The 19,052-nt window shown below is 41.1% G+C and overlaps 1 protein-coding gene across 2 annotated transcripts in view; it reads right to left on the bottom strand.

Annotated features, from left to right (window-relative positions):
* RBKS (ribokinase) overlaps positions 1 to 19,052 on the bottom strand; it is a 70,599-nt gene that overhangs the window by 7,836 nt on the left and 43,711 nt on the right. For both annotated transcript variants that reach the window (XM_082480807.1, XM_082480808.1), the window contains exon 7: positions 13,934 to 14,122. In XM_082480807.1, the coding sequence (XP_082336933.1) occupies positions 13,934 to 14,122 (189 nt within the window). The remainder of the gene's footprint in view (positions 1 to 13,933; positions 14,123 to 19,052) is intronic.

The following is a 19,052-nucleotide window of genomic DNA, read 5'->3' as shown; positions in this document are numbered from 1 at the left end:
TAAACTACACCCACTGTAGACTATCAGTTGGGAAACATCAAAACCAAAGCACACCACACAATGCTTCGCATCAGCCATCAGGAATTTTTACCCACTTCCTGACAGATTTCCTGATGGTTCATTAACAGTGATTAATCAGCCTGACCGTTAACCCCCTGCATTCCTGAGAGATTAATCTCAATACAAGGCCTCCTGCATGCATTTTCTTTCCTTTCTGAAACATCCTACTAGATTGTTATTCACTGTTTCTAAAAAGATCAGCGACAAGCATTACAGATGCATGAATCCCCCTGAAAAGTTATCTGGTTTGTGGTGAAAGTTGTAAATAAAACATACAACATTCACAACTCTGTAATTTTTAATTTGTATGTCATCTAAAAAGCACAGCTGAAAGTATCTAGAGATCTGGCAATATCACACAGTCCTGCTTTACACTTCAAAGCCCCTACACAGCATCTGTTTTGAAGGCAGGTAATAGTGCTCTCATTTCACATGACGGGAAATGAACCCAACTTAAGATCAAGAATGTTAAGAACACCCACTTTGAGACATCTGTGGGCTGAATCCAGAGCTCCTGATCTTGCCCAGACTTCAACAGGAGTCACATGAGCTACTCATCCTTCGAAGACGAGGCACAGCTTGGGAACCCCAAAATTGAGGTATCCAAAATTAGTAAGTGGACCTCCACGAGTTGCTCACAGCTCTGCTCTCAGTCAGGATCAGAACAGAGGAGCTTCCGCCTCTCTGTTTACAAGAAAAATACTGCAAGATGTCTGTGAGGTGGTTGCTTTCTCTTAGTGCACACTAAGAGAAATCTGGGAGGCAGCATAGGAGATCTTCGTTCTGCCAGGTAATAATATTCCAGTATGCCACTCAGCACCAGGGAAGAAAGTTATTCTGTGCTACAGACTAGCCAACAGAAAGCCAACAAAGTATTCACCCACAGGGAGCACTCTGTTTTCTGAATCATCGAAACAATTCAGTGTGATGATGCTCATATAAACTCCTTTCAACTCCTGAGAGCATTAATGAGAGGTGATGAATTTATTTCTTTCTTACACAATGGAGTAAGAACACTGAACCAGGAACTGCACACGTCGTTCTGAAAACAGCAGATCCATGTTGCTGAACCTGTGAGATTCCCAGCAACCATACAATTCACCACTACTCTGATTCCTATGCTACCAGAGTCATAGATACTTTGGCAGGCAGTATTTCAATTTAGGATACACTTCTGCATAAATTTTCAGTTTAAGGTTCAGTTAGCTTGTGCCTTGGTTCCTGCTTCTTTCCTGGTTTCACACTTGAGCTATGATCTGTGACCTCCTTTCATTTGATCTGAAAGTTCATACCTCACAGAGAAACTCAAAACCAGCAGAGGAAACCCTCCACATTTGTTTTGTTTTGTTGGTTTTTTTTTTTTTTTTTTTTTGCTGGAGTGCATATAGAAAACTTACAAAACGCAGTACTGGAAAACTCTCATTACACTTCAGCTTCAATACAAAACTCTCCAGTGGCACTCTTGCAAAGAACACCATATATACTAAGATGTGTCAACAACAGGGAAGCATGCAGACATCGCCACTAACAGAAATAAGACAGGCTTTGAGTCGAACATGCTATAGGAGCTGTATCTACCTTTCCCAAAGTTCGAACTTGCATGGAATCAGTCGCGGTTGAAGCTCAGCACTAAATATAGCAGCTCCTCAGAAGGTTGATTTGTGCTCCTCAAACTGGTTTATCAAGACTCAACAACACGCAGCTACTCTCCTACTCTAATCAAAAGCTTCACTTATCTCACTTCCTTGAGAAGTACTTCGTTCCCTTCATTATTCATGTCACACTCATGCCAACTTGCAATTTCTTCCTAACAAAGCTCACGCTTATGTGTTAATTCACAAATTTCATTTAATGAACCAATGAAACTAGAGCCCAAGCCCTGCCCAGAATACATTGCATTATTCTGATAGTACACTACAAATACTGGCAGTGGGTTTCCCTTCCAAACAATGAGCTCCCCAACCAGGAGAGAACTGGCCAAATTGCCACCAACTGTGTTACCCAGTATCACGTCAGGGGCTGACATGGCTTCAGGACCCTATAATCTAACAGCCAAGTCAGAAGGGGGAAATCTCCTGGCTGGGCAATTTTACTAGCCACATGTGTTTTTTCCCTCTCAGACTGAAAATGCCAAAAGACTCTTAGTGATCCCATCTAATCTGATGAGATGCACTCAGAATGACACAACTGCCATCTCGCCTGGAATTGATCAAAAAAACATTCTTTTTTTGCACGAAAGCTCCATATGCTCGAGTGCCTCTTTCAAAACCACAGTATCTAGCCTTTGTTGGCTGGCCACTGCTCCCGCCTACCTCTGAACTACATATCCTGGAGGGAAAAAAAACCCACCATCAAACTTCAGGAGGTTTTTTTCTCTGAGCTCACTCTAGCATTGTCCTCTTGCCAGCTCCCTGCATTCTTTTTCCTACTGAGTTTGTCTAATCTTTTTGATGAGTACTCGAGTTGTAGCTCCTCTCTCTGAGTTCAGCAAGATGTGCCCCACAAGCCAGAACTGCTGCTCTGCTCTAGAATATTGTTCTCTGCTACTCACCCATTCTGTTGTCCCTAACTTGTGGGGTGGGTGTGGAGAAAACAAGGCTCCTGCACCTCGCTCATCGTCTTCAGCAGTAGGTGAGCACCAAGGCACTGCTGCTGACAGAAAGGCATTCTCTGCGGGATTCCCTGTAAAATGGATCTTTCCAGCAAACATACTACCTGCTTCGTGATTATAGTAACAAAATCACAGACACCAGTAATGAGGGACAAACTTCTAGAGACTTTCCTTACCTTTTCCCTGTATTTCTGTGTCTATTTGTGCTTTGAAATTAATAAAACCAATACTCCTTATAGCCATATGGGCAGTTGACAAACATTGCTGCCAGAATTTGAGAATCTGAGAAAAGAGACAAAATCATTATGCTCAACTGCGAACTGACCACTAAAGGCATTCCTACAGGTTACTGCCATCAATCACCAAAACTTACAATTTTAGCTTCCTTCCATTTGTCTAGTTGAAGCTGTAAAATATAGTCTGTCCATGGGACAGGCTACTAAAGATTAACTCCTTTATTCTTGATGATAAGAAATAAAACTTCTGGCATTTTCTGTGGTTAGAACTTGCAAAAGCAAGAAGCCTGATTTCCCCACTATTCTCATTTCTCTGTTCTTGTTCTTTTGAAAACCTAATTATGCAATATCACCGATCCAACGCAAACCTTTCTGGTTTCTGTAGTGACCAAAATTACTTGGCAATGAAAACTCTGTTGGGGGAAATCAGGTCTTAGTTCAATATCAACATTACTGCAACTGGAATTTCTGGGTAACTAAGGAGGCAAGGGGCTCGGAAGCCAGGTTTGGCTTCTCTCTCACCATCGCCAGAACTGATGTGAACAAACTTGAGAAGAGTAGGTTGCATTCCACGACAGCCAGGATGATACCTGGGTCTGCAGAGACTAGCTTTAAAGAAGAAAAGGAGGTATATGACATTTGTAAACTAACTATGAATGCATGAGGTAAAAAATTATGAGGGATTTGGCGAAGAATATGCTGCACTATTACACAGCGGATCACATTTTCAACTTCCTACGGCTCAGGCCAGAAAAAGATACTTGGGAAGGTGATGCTCTGGATGTGCCAGAAGACCCAGCTTCCAGTAGCTATTTTTAACTGCAGGAATTTAATTAGAAAGGATGGCTGCACACAGTTGGTCTTCCTTCCTCTCCATCCTTTGTGCAACTCAGATATCCTAGAGTGCTATGCACCATTACAACTGACACTCTTGTGTGCATGCATTGGCGGCCCAATATCTGCTCCGAACAAGGGTGAGCTACATACCGGGACTGGACATCCTCTTGGTGGAGACCCTGTGCTGGCTTCATCATAAAGACAAAGGGAGGAGAGCAAATCAAGAAAAGGGATGCATCATGTTCTGCTGTAATGATTTTGACTTGCCTTGCAAACCACAGCTCAAGAGAAGCAATAGAAGGGTCATTTCCTATTCTGCTCTCAACCTGTATAAATTATACCATTGGTTCATTTACTAAAGCATCCCAGAAGTGAGACGGCACAAAGACAGCTTCAAGATATTTCTGAACTCAGCTTTCCTAGACCTCATCAGAATGTAAGCTCACGCCCAGATGTTGGATGCTGCATCCTTCACGTGTTCTGGCTCCCAAACAAAACATTTGAGCTGATGCATAAATACTGCCAGCGTCCCTACTTTTTTTCTGTCCAGGCCAATCAAGTGGGTTAACTTCCAAACTGGAATATTTCTCAATATGACAGTAGTGGAGCCAAAGCACCTGTCCTCGTAGCACATTTCCACAAACCTCTTAACAGCCTCTTCAAGAAGCATCCAATGCAAAGCAACTCTGCACTGCTATGTACTTTCTCATTTACGTAGACATCTGCAATGATGTCCAGTTCTAAAAAATGAGACAGCTCATATCCTGACTAAATTTTTCACAGAATCACAGAATCACAGAATAGTCAGGGTTGGAAGGGACCTCTGGAGATCATCTAGTCCAACCCCCCTGCCAGAGCAGGGTCACCTACAGCAGGTTGCACAGGATAGTGTCCAGGCGGGCTTTGAACGTCTCCAGAGTGGGAGACTCCACAACCTCTCTGGGTAGCCTGTTCCAGTGCTCCACTACCCTCAAAGTGAAGAAGTTCCTCCTCATGTTAAGATGGAACTTCCTATGTTCAAGCTTGTGCCCATTACCCCTCGTCCTATCAATGGGCACCACTGAAAAAAGACTCCTCCCATCCCTCTGGCATTCTGCCTTTAAGTATTTGAAAGCATTAATAAGATCCCCCCTCATTCTTCTTTTCTCTAGACTAAAGAGACCCAAGTTCCTCAGCCTTTCCTCATATGAAAGATGTTCTAATCCCCTAATCATCTTCGTAGCCCTTTGCTGGACGCTCTCCAGCAGATCCCTGTCTTTCTTGAACTGGGGAGCCCAGAACTGGACGCAGTACTCCAGATGTGGCCTCACCAGGGCAGAGTAGAGGGGGAGGATGACCTCCCTCGACCTGCTGGCCACACTCTTTTTGATGCACCCCAGGATGCCATTAGCCCTCTTGGCCGCCAGGGCACATTGCTGGCTCATGGTCATCCTGTTGTCCACCAGGACTCCCAGGTCCCTTTCCACAGAGCTGCTCTCCAGGAGGTCAGCCCCCAACCTGTACTGATGCATGGGGTTATTCCTCCCCAGATGCAGTACCCTACATTCACCCTTGTTGAATTTCATTAGGTTCCTCCCTGCCCAACTCTCCAGCCTGTCCAGGTCACGCTGTAAAGTAGCACAGCCTTCTGGCGTGTCAGCCACTCCTCCCAGTTTAGTGTCATCAGCAAACTTGCTGATGGTACACTCTATCCCTTCATCCAGATCATCGATGAATATATTGAACAGGACTGGACCCAGTACTGACCCTTGAGGGACACCACTTGTTACTTGTTCCTCCAGTCCTAATTCTCTTTGAAGAGAAGCACAGAGAAGAAGTTATGGTTTTATCATGGGAAGCAGGTTCACTTGCCACTGACAAGCCAGTCCCTCTGTACTTTTGTTCCCCATCTACAAAACAGCAGTAAGCATAGTACTTTACTTCGTGTTGTGAGTACAGGAGTAGTAAATAATGTAAGGTGCATAGCAACTTTACGTATATGTATACATGTATATGGAACAAAGCTGTTGGACGCAATGGGACAAAATGTCATGACCTGATACTAATGGTGTGTAGCAAAACCAAAGAGTTCTTGGTATCACTGAAGTAACTGAGAGAAATTCACTTTTACTATTAGGTTTTTGTTGCCTGGCACTCTACCATCTTAGAAGGGATATAGAAAACTAAATATTGGTTTTAATCTTTTTTTATTCTACATCTTCATTAAGTACCCCCTTGTAATTTAATGCAATTTGTGGCAAATGTTGACACTGCTTTGGGCCACTTCTCCCTGTCAGCTCTATCTCTATCAAATTATGCATTTCCATCTGGAAAGGAACCGTACAGGACTTTAGGCTCCCTTCCACTTCGAGTCAGGAATGAAGAGGGATTTAATTAGATGGTCCATGGTTGAGAAAAGGACTAGAGCAAAGTCTGGGTGGTCTGTGGAATCTTCCACTGGAAAACAAGGCTGCAAATTGTTCTGTACAAGCCTGCTTCTGTTTGCTCATTTTGTTTACATTGTTTGTTCCTACAGATTAAAATAGACAGTTACTAGGCAGATAAACAGTGTTTCCTTCCATAACAATGTTGTCTAGAAGTAAGAGAGTAGCATCGGGCAACACACGCCTGTGCTTCATGTTTGGCTACATCACCCCAACTCCCTGTGTAACCTGGAGCAGAACATTTTTAGCTAGCGCTTCAGAGCACCTAATAGCTAACATTTTTGTTCCATTTTTCCTATCTGTAGAATGGGGATAATATAGCTTTCCGCTCTCAAAGGGGAAAGAGGGCGCATCCAGTTTGCTCCACCTTTTCTCAGTTAACTGCCAATGCAGAGGGATGCAACTCTTGGAATTCCTCTCGTCACTGGATACCTGTACACCCTTAGGCCACTGACCAAGCCTTCAAAAACTGAAGTGTCTTTAGAAGGTCTGAATCAGAAGCAGAAACTTGTGTTGAGCCAAGCAATTCCCATCTACACTTAACTGTGAGTCAACTCAAATGCAGTGATTTCAGTCATGTGCCCTTTCACAGTTCAGCTGAACTTCAGAACATAATAGATGCAGCTTTAAATAGATTTACAGTGCCGATTGCTGATTGGAGTGTCTGGCAGATTAACTTATTCCTCATGGTTTTTCTGTTCCAAAATTCAATGGATTCCATATTTGTAAAAGCGGGAATGCAGAAGGCTAAGTCAGAAAGTGGGCTATGACTGGAACTAAACTTATTTATTAACCTATTTTGGTTGCATGTTAAAGAAAGGAAGCTATTATGCTGTCGGTTTGCGGGATGTTAATGGGAGCTCTGGGCATAATTACTCTGTGTTGGTGTGTGAATAAACCCCAGTGATAGATAAGCTGTTTGCCTGATAGTAACTCTTTCTCTTTCCTTGACAAAGAAAGGGAAGATAAAAGAAGAAGAAAAAGAAGAAGAAAAAGAAGAAGAAAAAGAAGAAGAAAAAGAAGAAGAAAAAGAAGAAGAAAAAGAAGAAGAAAAAGAAGAAGAAAAAGAAGAAGAAAAAGAAGAAGAAAAAGAAGAAGAAAAAGAAGAAGAAAAAGAAGAAAGACCTTACCCTTTGTGGTCACTTTGTCTCGCTACATCCTTGGGTAGGAAAAGGTTAAACACTCAACAACATTTTTCTGTTCTTAGCAAGTTAGAGAACTGTACATCAGACACATTGTCTGCCAAATGCTTCATTTACTACCAGCTGCATTTTTACTTTGTTGAGAGATAGCTGAAATAAAATCACTGTTCTTTGTGCAAACAGCATGCTAAATAATGTACGGCTACAAGATTATTAAATAGCAAAGGCATTTGATAATATTAGAGTCAACCACAAGTCCCACTTCTGCTGATGCACAGAATTTTGAGTAATTAGTCATTGCGCAGAGTGTTGTATTTATATCCCCTTGAGCCTCAGACGTTAGGCCACAAAGTCAGGAGACAAAGAATTGCTGTTATTAGGAGGACTGTTTTGGATTTATTTATATTCTAAGGCTTTATTTCAGTGTCCACTTCACTCCTCTGGCTCAGGCTTCCTCCAAACCAGAAGATACAGCTAAGTCAGAGAATTTTAGTGTAAACCATATTTTTACAGACAAGACCTCTCAACTTCAAGCAGAAGAACTTCAATGAGTTTGTAAAGCCCCCAAAGAAGCACAACTGGCCTGAGGTTGTATGACAAGCCTGGGAAAAAGGCCTCCCAGGTTCTGTTCTGATCTCTAACAGACTTCTCATGGTTTATATGCAATACATTAATAGCAGCTCCAATTTAAGGACAGATAAATTGGGATACAAAGATGACAAGTAACTCTCCCAAGGATTTACAGCAAGTCTTTTGCAGAGCCCTGGAACTCTTACTCAGTCCTTTGTTCAAATCGCTAAACCACACTGGCTTCTTTAGACCGCAATTACTCCACAGGCCTGAATACTGTGACATATCTAAAATTATATAGCTATATACTTATTTGAGCCTTTATTAAAATAAAGATTGTGTAACATCTTCAGAGTTCAATACAAAGCTGCTCAGTGAGCACTCTACTGCTCAAAGACAGCCTTTTTAATTCTCTCCCATAGTAAAAGAGCCAGATCTAATATGTTGTAATAAGAAATCAGAGGGAAACTTAATAGGATTTGAACACAAAGCATCTGATGACAAATTCATACTGTAGCTATGAGCCTTCATTTTGCAGAACTGACATGAAAAAATAATGGTAACATTTATGATTATGACAAATAGTATGTATCATCTGTCTCTGAGAATGTCGTACGGAGAAGGACTATATAGAATAAATCATACACTCATGTCAAATTTCAGGCATAACTGAGTAGATTAAATTTTGAATTTTATCGTGCCTCATAAATGAGTTTCCTGTTTATAACCATGGCACCCAAACCTGTGATCTCCTTAGCTTCCCTCTGCAGGCTGTGCACTCTTTGTACCTGAAAAGCACAGCCAGACAGGGAAAATGCTAGTAATGTAAGAAATTATATGGGAAATTTAATGGTTGTGCTCAGAAATACTGTGAATTTAAATACTCTAGGTTCTCCATGAGATTGAAAAGGGAGACCACGGACTTGCTGTGATTACTAGGGGCACCGTTGTGAAAAGTGTTTCCAAGTTTTCATCTAAATATTGTGTACCCAAGTGTCTCCACTTGCCTTTACAGAGACCACATCCATACCTAAGCCAGATACGCAGATGCCCCATCTCCTGATTGTGAGTGTGCTAATGCAGGACTTTTGTGCACACAACACTGCCATGTATAAACCTAGAGGTCAAGTAGAAGCCGATGAGATCTTAAGCAGAGCAACCGTACTATGTATTTAAAAGACCAGATGGGAGGGAAATTTGAAAGTCACCCTAACTGATGCAGGTATGTATGGATGCTATTCAGCATCTTGATCCAAAATGGGCTCTGGAGCAAACTAGAGGTTACAAAAACTAACCCTAAGTACTTCCCCCCAAAAAGTGACCTCTATGCTGCAACTTGGAAATGGGGGAGTGGCAGTAGGGCAGCTTCCATTTTCCACTAATACTCCTGCATAAGAGAGAGCCTGGCTGTGCCAACCCTCCGATTCGAAGCACGGATCCTAGACAGGACACCACACCTTCAACTGCAAGGAGCAACCACAACAAAAGGCAAAGCCCCAGGCCCCAGGGTGCAGCCCCAGAGCCAGCAGACATGTTCCAGCCTGCCATAGCCACCAACCACTGGACTGTCCCATCTCCAGAGAAGGCCTGGCAGGGACAATCCTCTAAAGCCCAGACCCTGAGTAACCTGGAACTCCAGACAGCCCACCTGCTCCACAAGGCCCACCTGCACATTCCAAGCCCTAGGCAGGCCTCCGGCAGTACCTCAGGGCTTCAGCTTGGTCCCCAGCTGCCACTTGAAGCGCTCGGCTGTGTAAGATCCCATAGCGCTATTTTGCAAAATGGAAGAGAACTAATCTCACTGCTGGCCAAATTCCAGCTTTGAGTAATTACATTCTCCTGACAAATTTTCCTTGGCAGTTTCAATGGAATATAATTAGTAAATGTAAATAGATGTAAATAGTGCTGTAAATTACACTTTGCATGATTGTCAGAAACAGAGAGGGAGAGCGAGGGTGAAGGGGCAAAAAGAGCAGAGCTTCGTTCTCCAATATGGACGACATTGTGGCCTTCTCTGTCCTCAGACTGTGCATGTCTGCCGGGACGGCACATGCAGAGCTACTGCTGCAGCAGATGCCACGATCCAGGATCATTGTGTGGTTCATCACACAGATCATCCACTTCACCTCAAGTACAATTTTGACCTGTTGGTGTTCGGTCGTGTCCCACAGCTGTGTTTGCAAGCTGCTGCTGTGTTCCACCTCAGCTGTGCTTCTGCTTCAGCAGCAGGCAAACTGCTTCACACACACACACGCAACTGCAAAATGGGTGTATATATTATTGTTTTCTATGAAATGCCTATCAAATTTGTGAATGGTTTGTGAAACCTTCTGCTACCAACTGAAGAAGTGTCATATAAACGGAATTATATAATTATCCTTCACAGCTATTTTAGTGCAGCTTCATGTACTAGTTTCACCTAAAATGGAAATAGCTTCTTCCAAAAATAAAGTAAATGCACATATTTAACTTGATGTAGTCAAGTAGATTTAAAAGCAACTATTTAAAGTAATGAAAATAGATTATAATGTATTCCTTTCTTATATGATGTACATATTAGTACTTTTTTATGTGTCAAATGTCTCTTAGATACGTCATCTGCTTCAAATACAAATTCATAGAATCATTATGGCTGGAAAAGACCTTTAAGATCATCAAGTCCAACCATTACCACTTCTAAACCAAGTCCCTGGAATTTGATATGGCTAGTGGGCTCAATCAGATACTTCTTTCGTACAGAAAATTCGAGGATGCTTTTTCAATAATCCCTTCATTTTTTATTTTTATTAAAAATTTGCATATAGAAAATAGCTAGCAGAAACTAGTAAAATGAAGGGAAAGTTTATTTTCTTAACAAAAGCTCATTGCACTATTTAGCTATAACAGGAGAAACAGATGTTTCAGCTTTACAATACCATGTCTTGCAAAACTTCCTTCTAAACAACTATTCGTGCTCTACATGTTTTGGACTCTGCATGGAGAGCTCTGCTAACAGTCATGGGAAGCATTGCATACATTAGTAAAGCCCACATTAAGATAATTAGCGCTAAAAAAAAAAAATCAACAAGCCTTTTTTTCCCCTTTATAGTATTGATTTAGTGTGGGTGAGAGATGCCAGATTTTCAATCTTGAAGATTCATGTTCCACCACAGAGTAGGAGATGGAGCCAGCTTTTCCCGGTGTTCTGCCAATAAAATCTTAGATTAACCATCTCAAGGGCTAGGAGGAAGAGCCAGGCTCTACGATCTGTCAACCCTTAGTCTCTCTGATGAACCTATAAACATGGAGAACGGGGAGTAGACTACCTGGGACAAGGAATTCAAATTCTTGATCTTCATGGCTGTACCTACCCAACTATTTTCTCATCAAAAATTTTCAATATTGCTGTGGACAACAGAAATGACCAGGAGGCAGTACTGAAGCTACGCTGCTGCAGAGAGGACTCTGGGCTGTTGTGGCAGCTATGGGAAAATTTCTACAGTGGAAGAGGCCTTTGAAGCTCATCTTATATCTTCTAAATACTCTGGTTTAATACAGACTGTTTTCATAAGGGTTCTGCAACCTTTTGCAAATCCTATGATGGGTTACACACATCATTTAACTCTTTGTCTAGCAGTAACTTTACCTTCCGCAAAGCCAAATAATGTCAATATGGATAAAGGCACATAACCAGATGTGATTGGATTATGGTAGCTTAAAGAATTACTGCCTGGTCCCTCAAGAGGCTGAAGTCAGGGCAGTTTAAGGTAGCAGCTTTTGTTTAGTATCAAATGGCACGCTAAGAACATGCACATGAACAGCTCTGAATACTCTGTGGATAGGTGGCAACTTGCTAAGCCACCTTACAGTTTGAGTTTATTCCTCTCGGGAAGGATCCACTGCAGACATGCCTCTGAAGAGAATAACATGTCCTACTAGAAGGTTTAGTATTTATTTTGGTAATAGAGCTATCCAGGTTAGTTGAGGATGACATTATTTTGCTTAGTGTTTGGAAGGGTTGCTTTAAAACCACTTGCTTTCAGGCAAAGTGATGATCAGTCTAAGTACTGTAAGACTTTTATAATGGAAGGCCAACACATCTTTTTTCATTCAGTCTGCAAGAGTAAACCGAGCACAGCTGTTTTACTGAAAACAACCCACTGGTATTTAAGTAGATTAACAAAATTAACTGTGAAAATTCACTGCTATGTGAAAGCCAATAACCTGTTGGCCACAAGGAGGCAGGGCAAGGATTCAGTAAACTGAAAGAAATTGCTTTTATTTAAAAAAAAAAAAAAAGGAGCATTAAATTAGTTAAATTAGTTCAGTCATGAAACTCTGAACTGCTAGGCAAGATAAAAAGCACTTTTCAGCCACAGTGTGTGGTTTCAGTGTTGCTGTTTTATTCTAAGAGAAGCAAATATCTTATGGTATCAAACAATAGCTGATCTGGCAGCAATTTTCTGCTTCTTTTGAAGAAGCAGATCACACATGTTTCTTCTTCATCACTTCTGTGTGATGCACAGAAAACCTCTAACACTAAGCTTTGATAGCAATAGTGGATTTATCAACTCAGAGCAAGAAGCCATACTGCCAGGTTCACAAGGTGTTGCTCCCAAGCTAATAAATCCTGCTTCTGGGCAGCTTTGGGAGCTCTGCCTTTCACTCCCTTGGCACTTCTAATTCTGTGCTAAAAGCAGGCAGCAGCAGTTTCGTGTCTGTAGTCCCCTACCAAGAACCTTATGCACAGTACAGTACAGTGATGGCACTCTTAACCAGAACTTTAGGACATTTCAAAATCAGCACTAACTTGAGGTCAAACTTCTAAATAATAAAGGGGCAAAAGAAGAAAATAAAGCCAAGCTATCTCTGTTTCAGAGTTAAATTGAAACGGATTAAATTTAACAGTGAAACAAAGCCTTCCACAGTATCAGCAGATCACAGTCCTAATCTATGAGTGATGTTCTATCTTAGATGAAGTGACTTTACTCCTAGCTCTGCCACTGCATGCTACTGAGCTAGGTAATTTCAGTCCCCTATGCCCGTTTCCTCATCTTTTAAGTAGTTGCTTTCTTTCTTTGTGAAGCAGTATGAGGCCAATGGATTAAAAAACATGCTACAAGAACTAGTTATTATTAATGCAATTCAGATATGGAATGCACCAGATGGTAAAATCTCCAGGATTTTAATGAACTATTGTAACAGAACATATGTAATATGACGTTATTATAACAGGCATTTAAATGTATAGTTAGTACATACAACGTGACCTGCTCTGCTCTCAATAACTCCACTGGAATTATTTTGGATTTATGTCAGATAATACTAGGAACACAAAATAGCCCCATATGTGCAATGTGGTAAGGTTTTCATAGCAATGCTGTCTTAACTATTGCCTGTCCTGTTTTTATTTTTTGCTGGGATACTGTATTTAGTGGTCTGTTAGAGTATGCTTTCTGCATTTAATTCTGAGCAGGAAGTAAAAAAAAAGTACCCTCATGTCCAAGACTAAAATGCCTCTGACCAAGTACCCCCTTACCTATCATCATAAAATAGTCAGCATAAAACAGCAAGAACTTTGGGGTGTTTTTTCCACTGTATTCTGTAAAAATTATGTCTTTGATCACCTTAGGCTAGACTTGCTTGGTAAGCAATTCATGCTTGTGTCAGAGGAGCCAAACATTCAATTTCAGGCTGTGAGGGCAGTAGTATCTCCTTTCTCCCACAGCATTTGAGTTCTGGACAAGATGAATTATATGACTGAGCAAAGGTGAAAACTGCCACTCAAGCCACTGGCACCACACATTACAGTCAGAGACAGGTACTGACTTTGGTAAAGGAGGAACATGAAGATACTATCAGTGTGTATAATAATTCTAGCTCATCCACAATACAGACTATAAAACTCAAGTGAACTGACATTTAATATATGAGAGGCTGGAAGCAAGATATCAATTTCACATTGTAAATTAGCCTTTGTGCTAGTGCCCAAAGATTTGGATGATTACTCATTGCTTTCCCTTAGTGCTTAAGCAGTCTTTTCCAAAGCAAGACAGTTAAACCACAAAAACGTACCGTAGTGTCCACAGCCCTGACCTTCCCAGCAGGAACGTGCTTTGGAATGGGTTCTTCTACTGATATCATCATGCAGCCTTCTGCTCCAAGAGTAACAATTACGAGCTTACACCCTCTTTCTAACAGCATGCGTCCCACCTTTTCAGCATCTTCAAGGTTGCCAACTGGGATGCCCGTTAAAATTTCTGCCTGGAAAATAACCCACGCAAATGAAAATCATAATCTGACAGCATTCATTTTTGGAGAACAGTTGCATTTGAAAACACTATTTAATGTCTTTTTCAAATGTGTATTATAGGATGATCATGAAACCACTTCCTACGCTTATATTCAGCTATGTCTTGCTCCTCGTTTGAAATCAGCATGTACTTCAGGCACAGCAGACTAATGGAGAGCAGCCTAGGCAGAGACGCAGGAGGCATGGGTTCTGTTCCAGCTTCTATGACTTGCCTGGCATGCAACCCTTAGTAAAATCACATTTCTCCCACGTGCCTCAGTTTCTTCAGCTGTGAAATGGACACAATGACACAGCCATGGCAAAAGCATTTCGTGCTCTAATGTGAAAAATGCTACATGGCAACTCGGTCACTATTGTTGGGGGCTATTTATCACTGAGTGAGAAACTTTGTAAATTCCTTTTTAAATTCTTAGTGTTCAGCTAGAGAGAAATCACAAGGGAAAATCTCTTCAAGGGAAAAAAATAGTTGCTAAACTTTGACCACTCTGTTTACTTTAATACATATTTTTAGATAGGAATACCTACCTAAAAGCTATCTGAAACCCCCTTTGGGCACAGACCCATTACAAGATTATTATATATTTGTGTTATGGCCATGTCCATAGGCCTCTATCAAGACTAAGACTCTTCTGTGTTGGTTCTGTACAAACACAGATAAACTCTTCTTCTAACAGATGGTGACCTTAAGTCAACTTCTCCCAGTTGGCTCTTAAAATTAATCTCTTCTAGTTCCACCCAACTAAGAGCAAAATTTCCCAAAAATCTGCAGTGAAGACTCCAGAATCAAGCATGATTTTCACCACTTCATACATTTTTTTTGATGGCACAGCATTGTCTAATGTCATGTACTTTTTCTTTTGGCAGGGAAGAGAGCAAGAATGAAGCAGGAAGAAAGGAAAGAGAAAATGCAGTGCATTTTATCTGAAACAGTCTAGCAGGCAGTACTCCTGCATAATACAGTATGCCTTTAATTGCAAGTAAACAGGCATACTGTATTTTGCTGTCTTTACTAAATCTTGTCCTGCTTGCTTGAGAAGAGGGCAGTCCTACTTTATCTTGCACTACAAGGCTGCTGCTGGATCCCCAAAAATGCAGTCTGAAGTATTTTCAGATAACCGCCTCGTAACTGGGCATAGCTTCCACACTGCTTATTTTCAGCAGAAAACTTACTTTGGAACCTATTCACTCGCTCCACTTCCTGACTTCCACTGCACGGGCAGCTCAGCTTCTTGGGAAACAGCTGCTGAAATATTTCAAACTACCTTCCTCTGCATCACTGAAACTTGAGTCCAGTGCACATACTTCTTGATAGAACGGACTGTAAACTAGAGCGATTAAACAACTGCTCCACGAAGCACAGGCCATGCCTGTAGTAAAGAGAGGGAGGGCAGACAGCTGGGGACAGGAACCACTACAGCCATCCCAAAGCAAACCGCCCCCAGCTGTGAGTCAGCTCCTGCTGCTCGCCACTGTCATTTCCTGTGTTTCAGCCTGACCCAGGAGAGAGAAGCCACCCTTAGGCTCTGAAGGGCCACGTTATGCCAACGCGCTCCCTCGAGTTTCTAGTATCATGAGCAGAGTACTTAACTGGTTTTAATTTTCAAACTTACGGGACCAAGTTCTGCAGTCCCTACTTAGACAAACGCACAAATGATTTCAAGTGCTGTTGATCTGATCGCTGCGAGGCAGAATCTGGCGTGGTGGGCCTCGATGGGTAAACTTGTGCACTGCAGGGGCAAGGTGTGGTTAACACACACACGCAATTTCAAACTACTTTTTTTAACCACACTGATCCCAGACAAGAATATGGTAAGCTTTAAATTATGAAAAGGCAACTAAACGTACCCAATTTTCTCTTTGGCATGTCACCATGCTGCTCAAACTTCTCTTGCAGTACAAACTATTTAAGCAAATGAAAGCTCTTTCAGTTTTTAAAAGGTTATAAAAGTATTTTCAAATAAGACTTCTTTTTTTTCTTTTCCAAAAAGTATCTCACAAAACCTTTTGAATATATCTTCGTGCAAGGCTTGCAAGGAGTCAATACACCAATAATGGCTTTGGAGAAACTAAGGATACATAATAAATATTATTAAAATATATATATACTCCATTCTAATATTCAAGCATATAAAGAGTCTGTGTCTCAGCATGAATTTTAAGATATCTGGAGCAGTAACTATGCTTTCCTGTATTCAGAACACCTAGCACATCATGTTACAAGAATAAAAATGGATTAACACAAATCCTTGAATGAAACTGGCTAACTGAATTTCCAATGTACTTCACGATGGGCGATAATTCCAAACATTCCACCTATGTCACAAAGCTTCCAGGACGAAAGTGGATTTGGTTTTTGGTAGAGAAACGGTAAATCTAATTTGGGTTTATCTACCTGGTATTTGCACTTCTGTAAGCTCACGAGCAAAGTGAATGAAGTACTTAAATAGAATATTCTTCCTAATGAAGAGCATATGCTGTATGCTTAGCATTAACGTTGTACCCCTCTTTGTGATTGCTGTGTCCCAAGTCAACAGGATTTTTGCTTGGGTAGCGAAAGAATTGTTCTGGGACTGATATGCGAAAGGTTTTGCAGAAAACTTTCTTTTCATCTTTACACCGCTTATACCAATAAACAAAACTATTTTGGACAGAGTCTGTATAAAAGTAGATCTTCAGCTGCTTGAAACCACTATCATCTAACTCATCTACAGCAGGATGGTAAAACTAAAAAACACTGGAACAAGCTGGAAGAACCATAAAAGCAGCAGAAGCCAGACAGATTCTGTGCCAATAATTAGAGATTGCGGTAAATGTCAACTGATGTTAAATACTGTGGTGAGTTTTTAAGTTCCTCCCTTCAGTAGAATCTTATTTAAAAAACAAACTGTGGTACAATTGAAGGAAATAACTAATGGTTATGTAAAGAAAAAATTAAATAACAATACTCAAAGCCCAATGTGGACATTTGCCATAGTACTGTACAAAAGAGCAGCAAATTAAGAATTTTATTTTTCTGCAGCTAGTCTCATAAAACTCCTTAGTTAAATGGGCCTGTTAAAGCAAGAGGACATTGCACAAAACTGCTGTCAGAATCAACCTACGACAGATAATTATATAATTAATCTACACAGAATTTTCTTGATTTTGTTTACAAAAGTGGAAGAGAAATTTAACAGAAGCTTTTAATTTAACTGATACAAAGGTTTGTGGCCATAATCCTCACTAATCTTAGTTAACTCTCCATGTCTCTTTAGACTGTGGAGTCTAGTCACAGTAACTGGACACAAACCAGCACCACTACAGAAAAAAAAAAGTAGTCCTGTTTTTTCCTCCTTCCACTCCTGTCCACATGGCCCATTCTTTTGTGCCAGCACAGCCATTTATGTGGCCAGGAAACAAACTGGCCTTCAAAGCAGATCAGCGTTAAAATGAACACCACCCCCAACCCCACACCACCCCCAAAAGCTAACAATTAACTTCTTTCAACAGCAGTACTAGCTTACACTGGCTAAAAGTGAGAATGAAACTATGATACGAACCTTTGCCAAGTGTTCCTAGCTGTGGTGCGTTTGGGGCAGCCTGTGGCTTACGCAGCCACTTTCAAGATGTTCTGGACCCTCTGCTTGGCATTTGCAAGACCAAATCTGCAGCATGGTATCTAGTTTTGGGATCCCTGGCACAAGCTAAGACACTGACATACTACAACAAATCCAATGGGAGGCCACCAAGACAGTCAGGGGGCCAGAGACCAGGATATACAAGAAGAGGCTGGGAGAAGCAGGTTTGTTCAGCCTTCAGAACATGAGGCTAAGGGGAGATCCAGTTGCTGTCTACAACAATTTAATGGGTGGGCATACAGAAGGTGGAGCCAGACACTTCTTGAAGGTGCACAGGGATAGGGCTAGAGACAACAGGCACAAGCTGGAACATGGGAAATTCCAGTATTAGGACAAGCTTTTTCACGACAAGGGTTATGGAGCTTGGAACAGGTGCCCAGAGGTCGTGCAGACTGCATCCTTGGAGATTCAAAACTTGACTGGACAAAGCCGTGAGCAATCTGGCCTAAACCGGCTGTGCCTTGCCAGGGTGTTGGACTAGAGACCTCCAAAGGTCTGTTCCCAACTTCTATGATCGCCAGCAAATACAAACTGGTGAAATAACAAGAAGTGTTAATTCTCTGGGGAGCAGTCCATCATTTGGACTGCTTTTTGTGCACCTAGCACAATAACAACTTTGCAAATGTTGCCAGGTACTGCTGGAACAGAAATAATAAATAATAATAGGGAAAATGTGCCAGTTTTAAGGCTAACCCATCTAAAACTACATATGATAATTTAAAATATTTTTAATTTTAAATATTTATACACAGCAAGCCAGTTGGCTACAAACTTGGCTTGTACCTTAGGAGATTTCTTTGAGAATGACAGAACAAGTACTCAATCTCATTAATTCTAACACATGTGAACAGTCCCAAAGAAATAGTAAGACAGATTCGGTGTATAAGCAATTGCAAGATCTGGCCACAAGCCAAGCTAGTTCCAGTTGTTTCAAATTATAAAATTTTTACATACATGCAGGCAGCAATACTTATCGTGCTAGAATAATTAAAAACTGATTGAAATGAATTGGCTTGAAGCTATTCCCTCCCCTCCCAAAAGTAACATCTTTAATTTTAGACTAAATATGGGAAATTTCATAGTTTCCAGCAGCTGATAAAATGGGATTTAGAACAAAGTTGGAATTAAAATATACTGTGAATTGCTGGCAATTTCTACATAATGGAGCTTTCCATTACTTAAAACAGAAAAGACAAATTCAAGAGATGTTCCGAAATATTTTAATTCTAAAGGGCTTATTTTTGTTTTGACTACTAGAGATATC

Source organism: Vanellus vanellus, assembly GCF_965231255.1.
Source record: "Vanellus vanellus genome assembly, chromosome: 3".
NCBI lineage: Eukaryota > Metazoa > Chordata > Aves > Charadriiformes > Charadriidae > Vanellus > Vanellus vanellus.
This window is presented reverse-complemented; position numbering and strand designations above follow the sequence as displayed.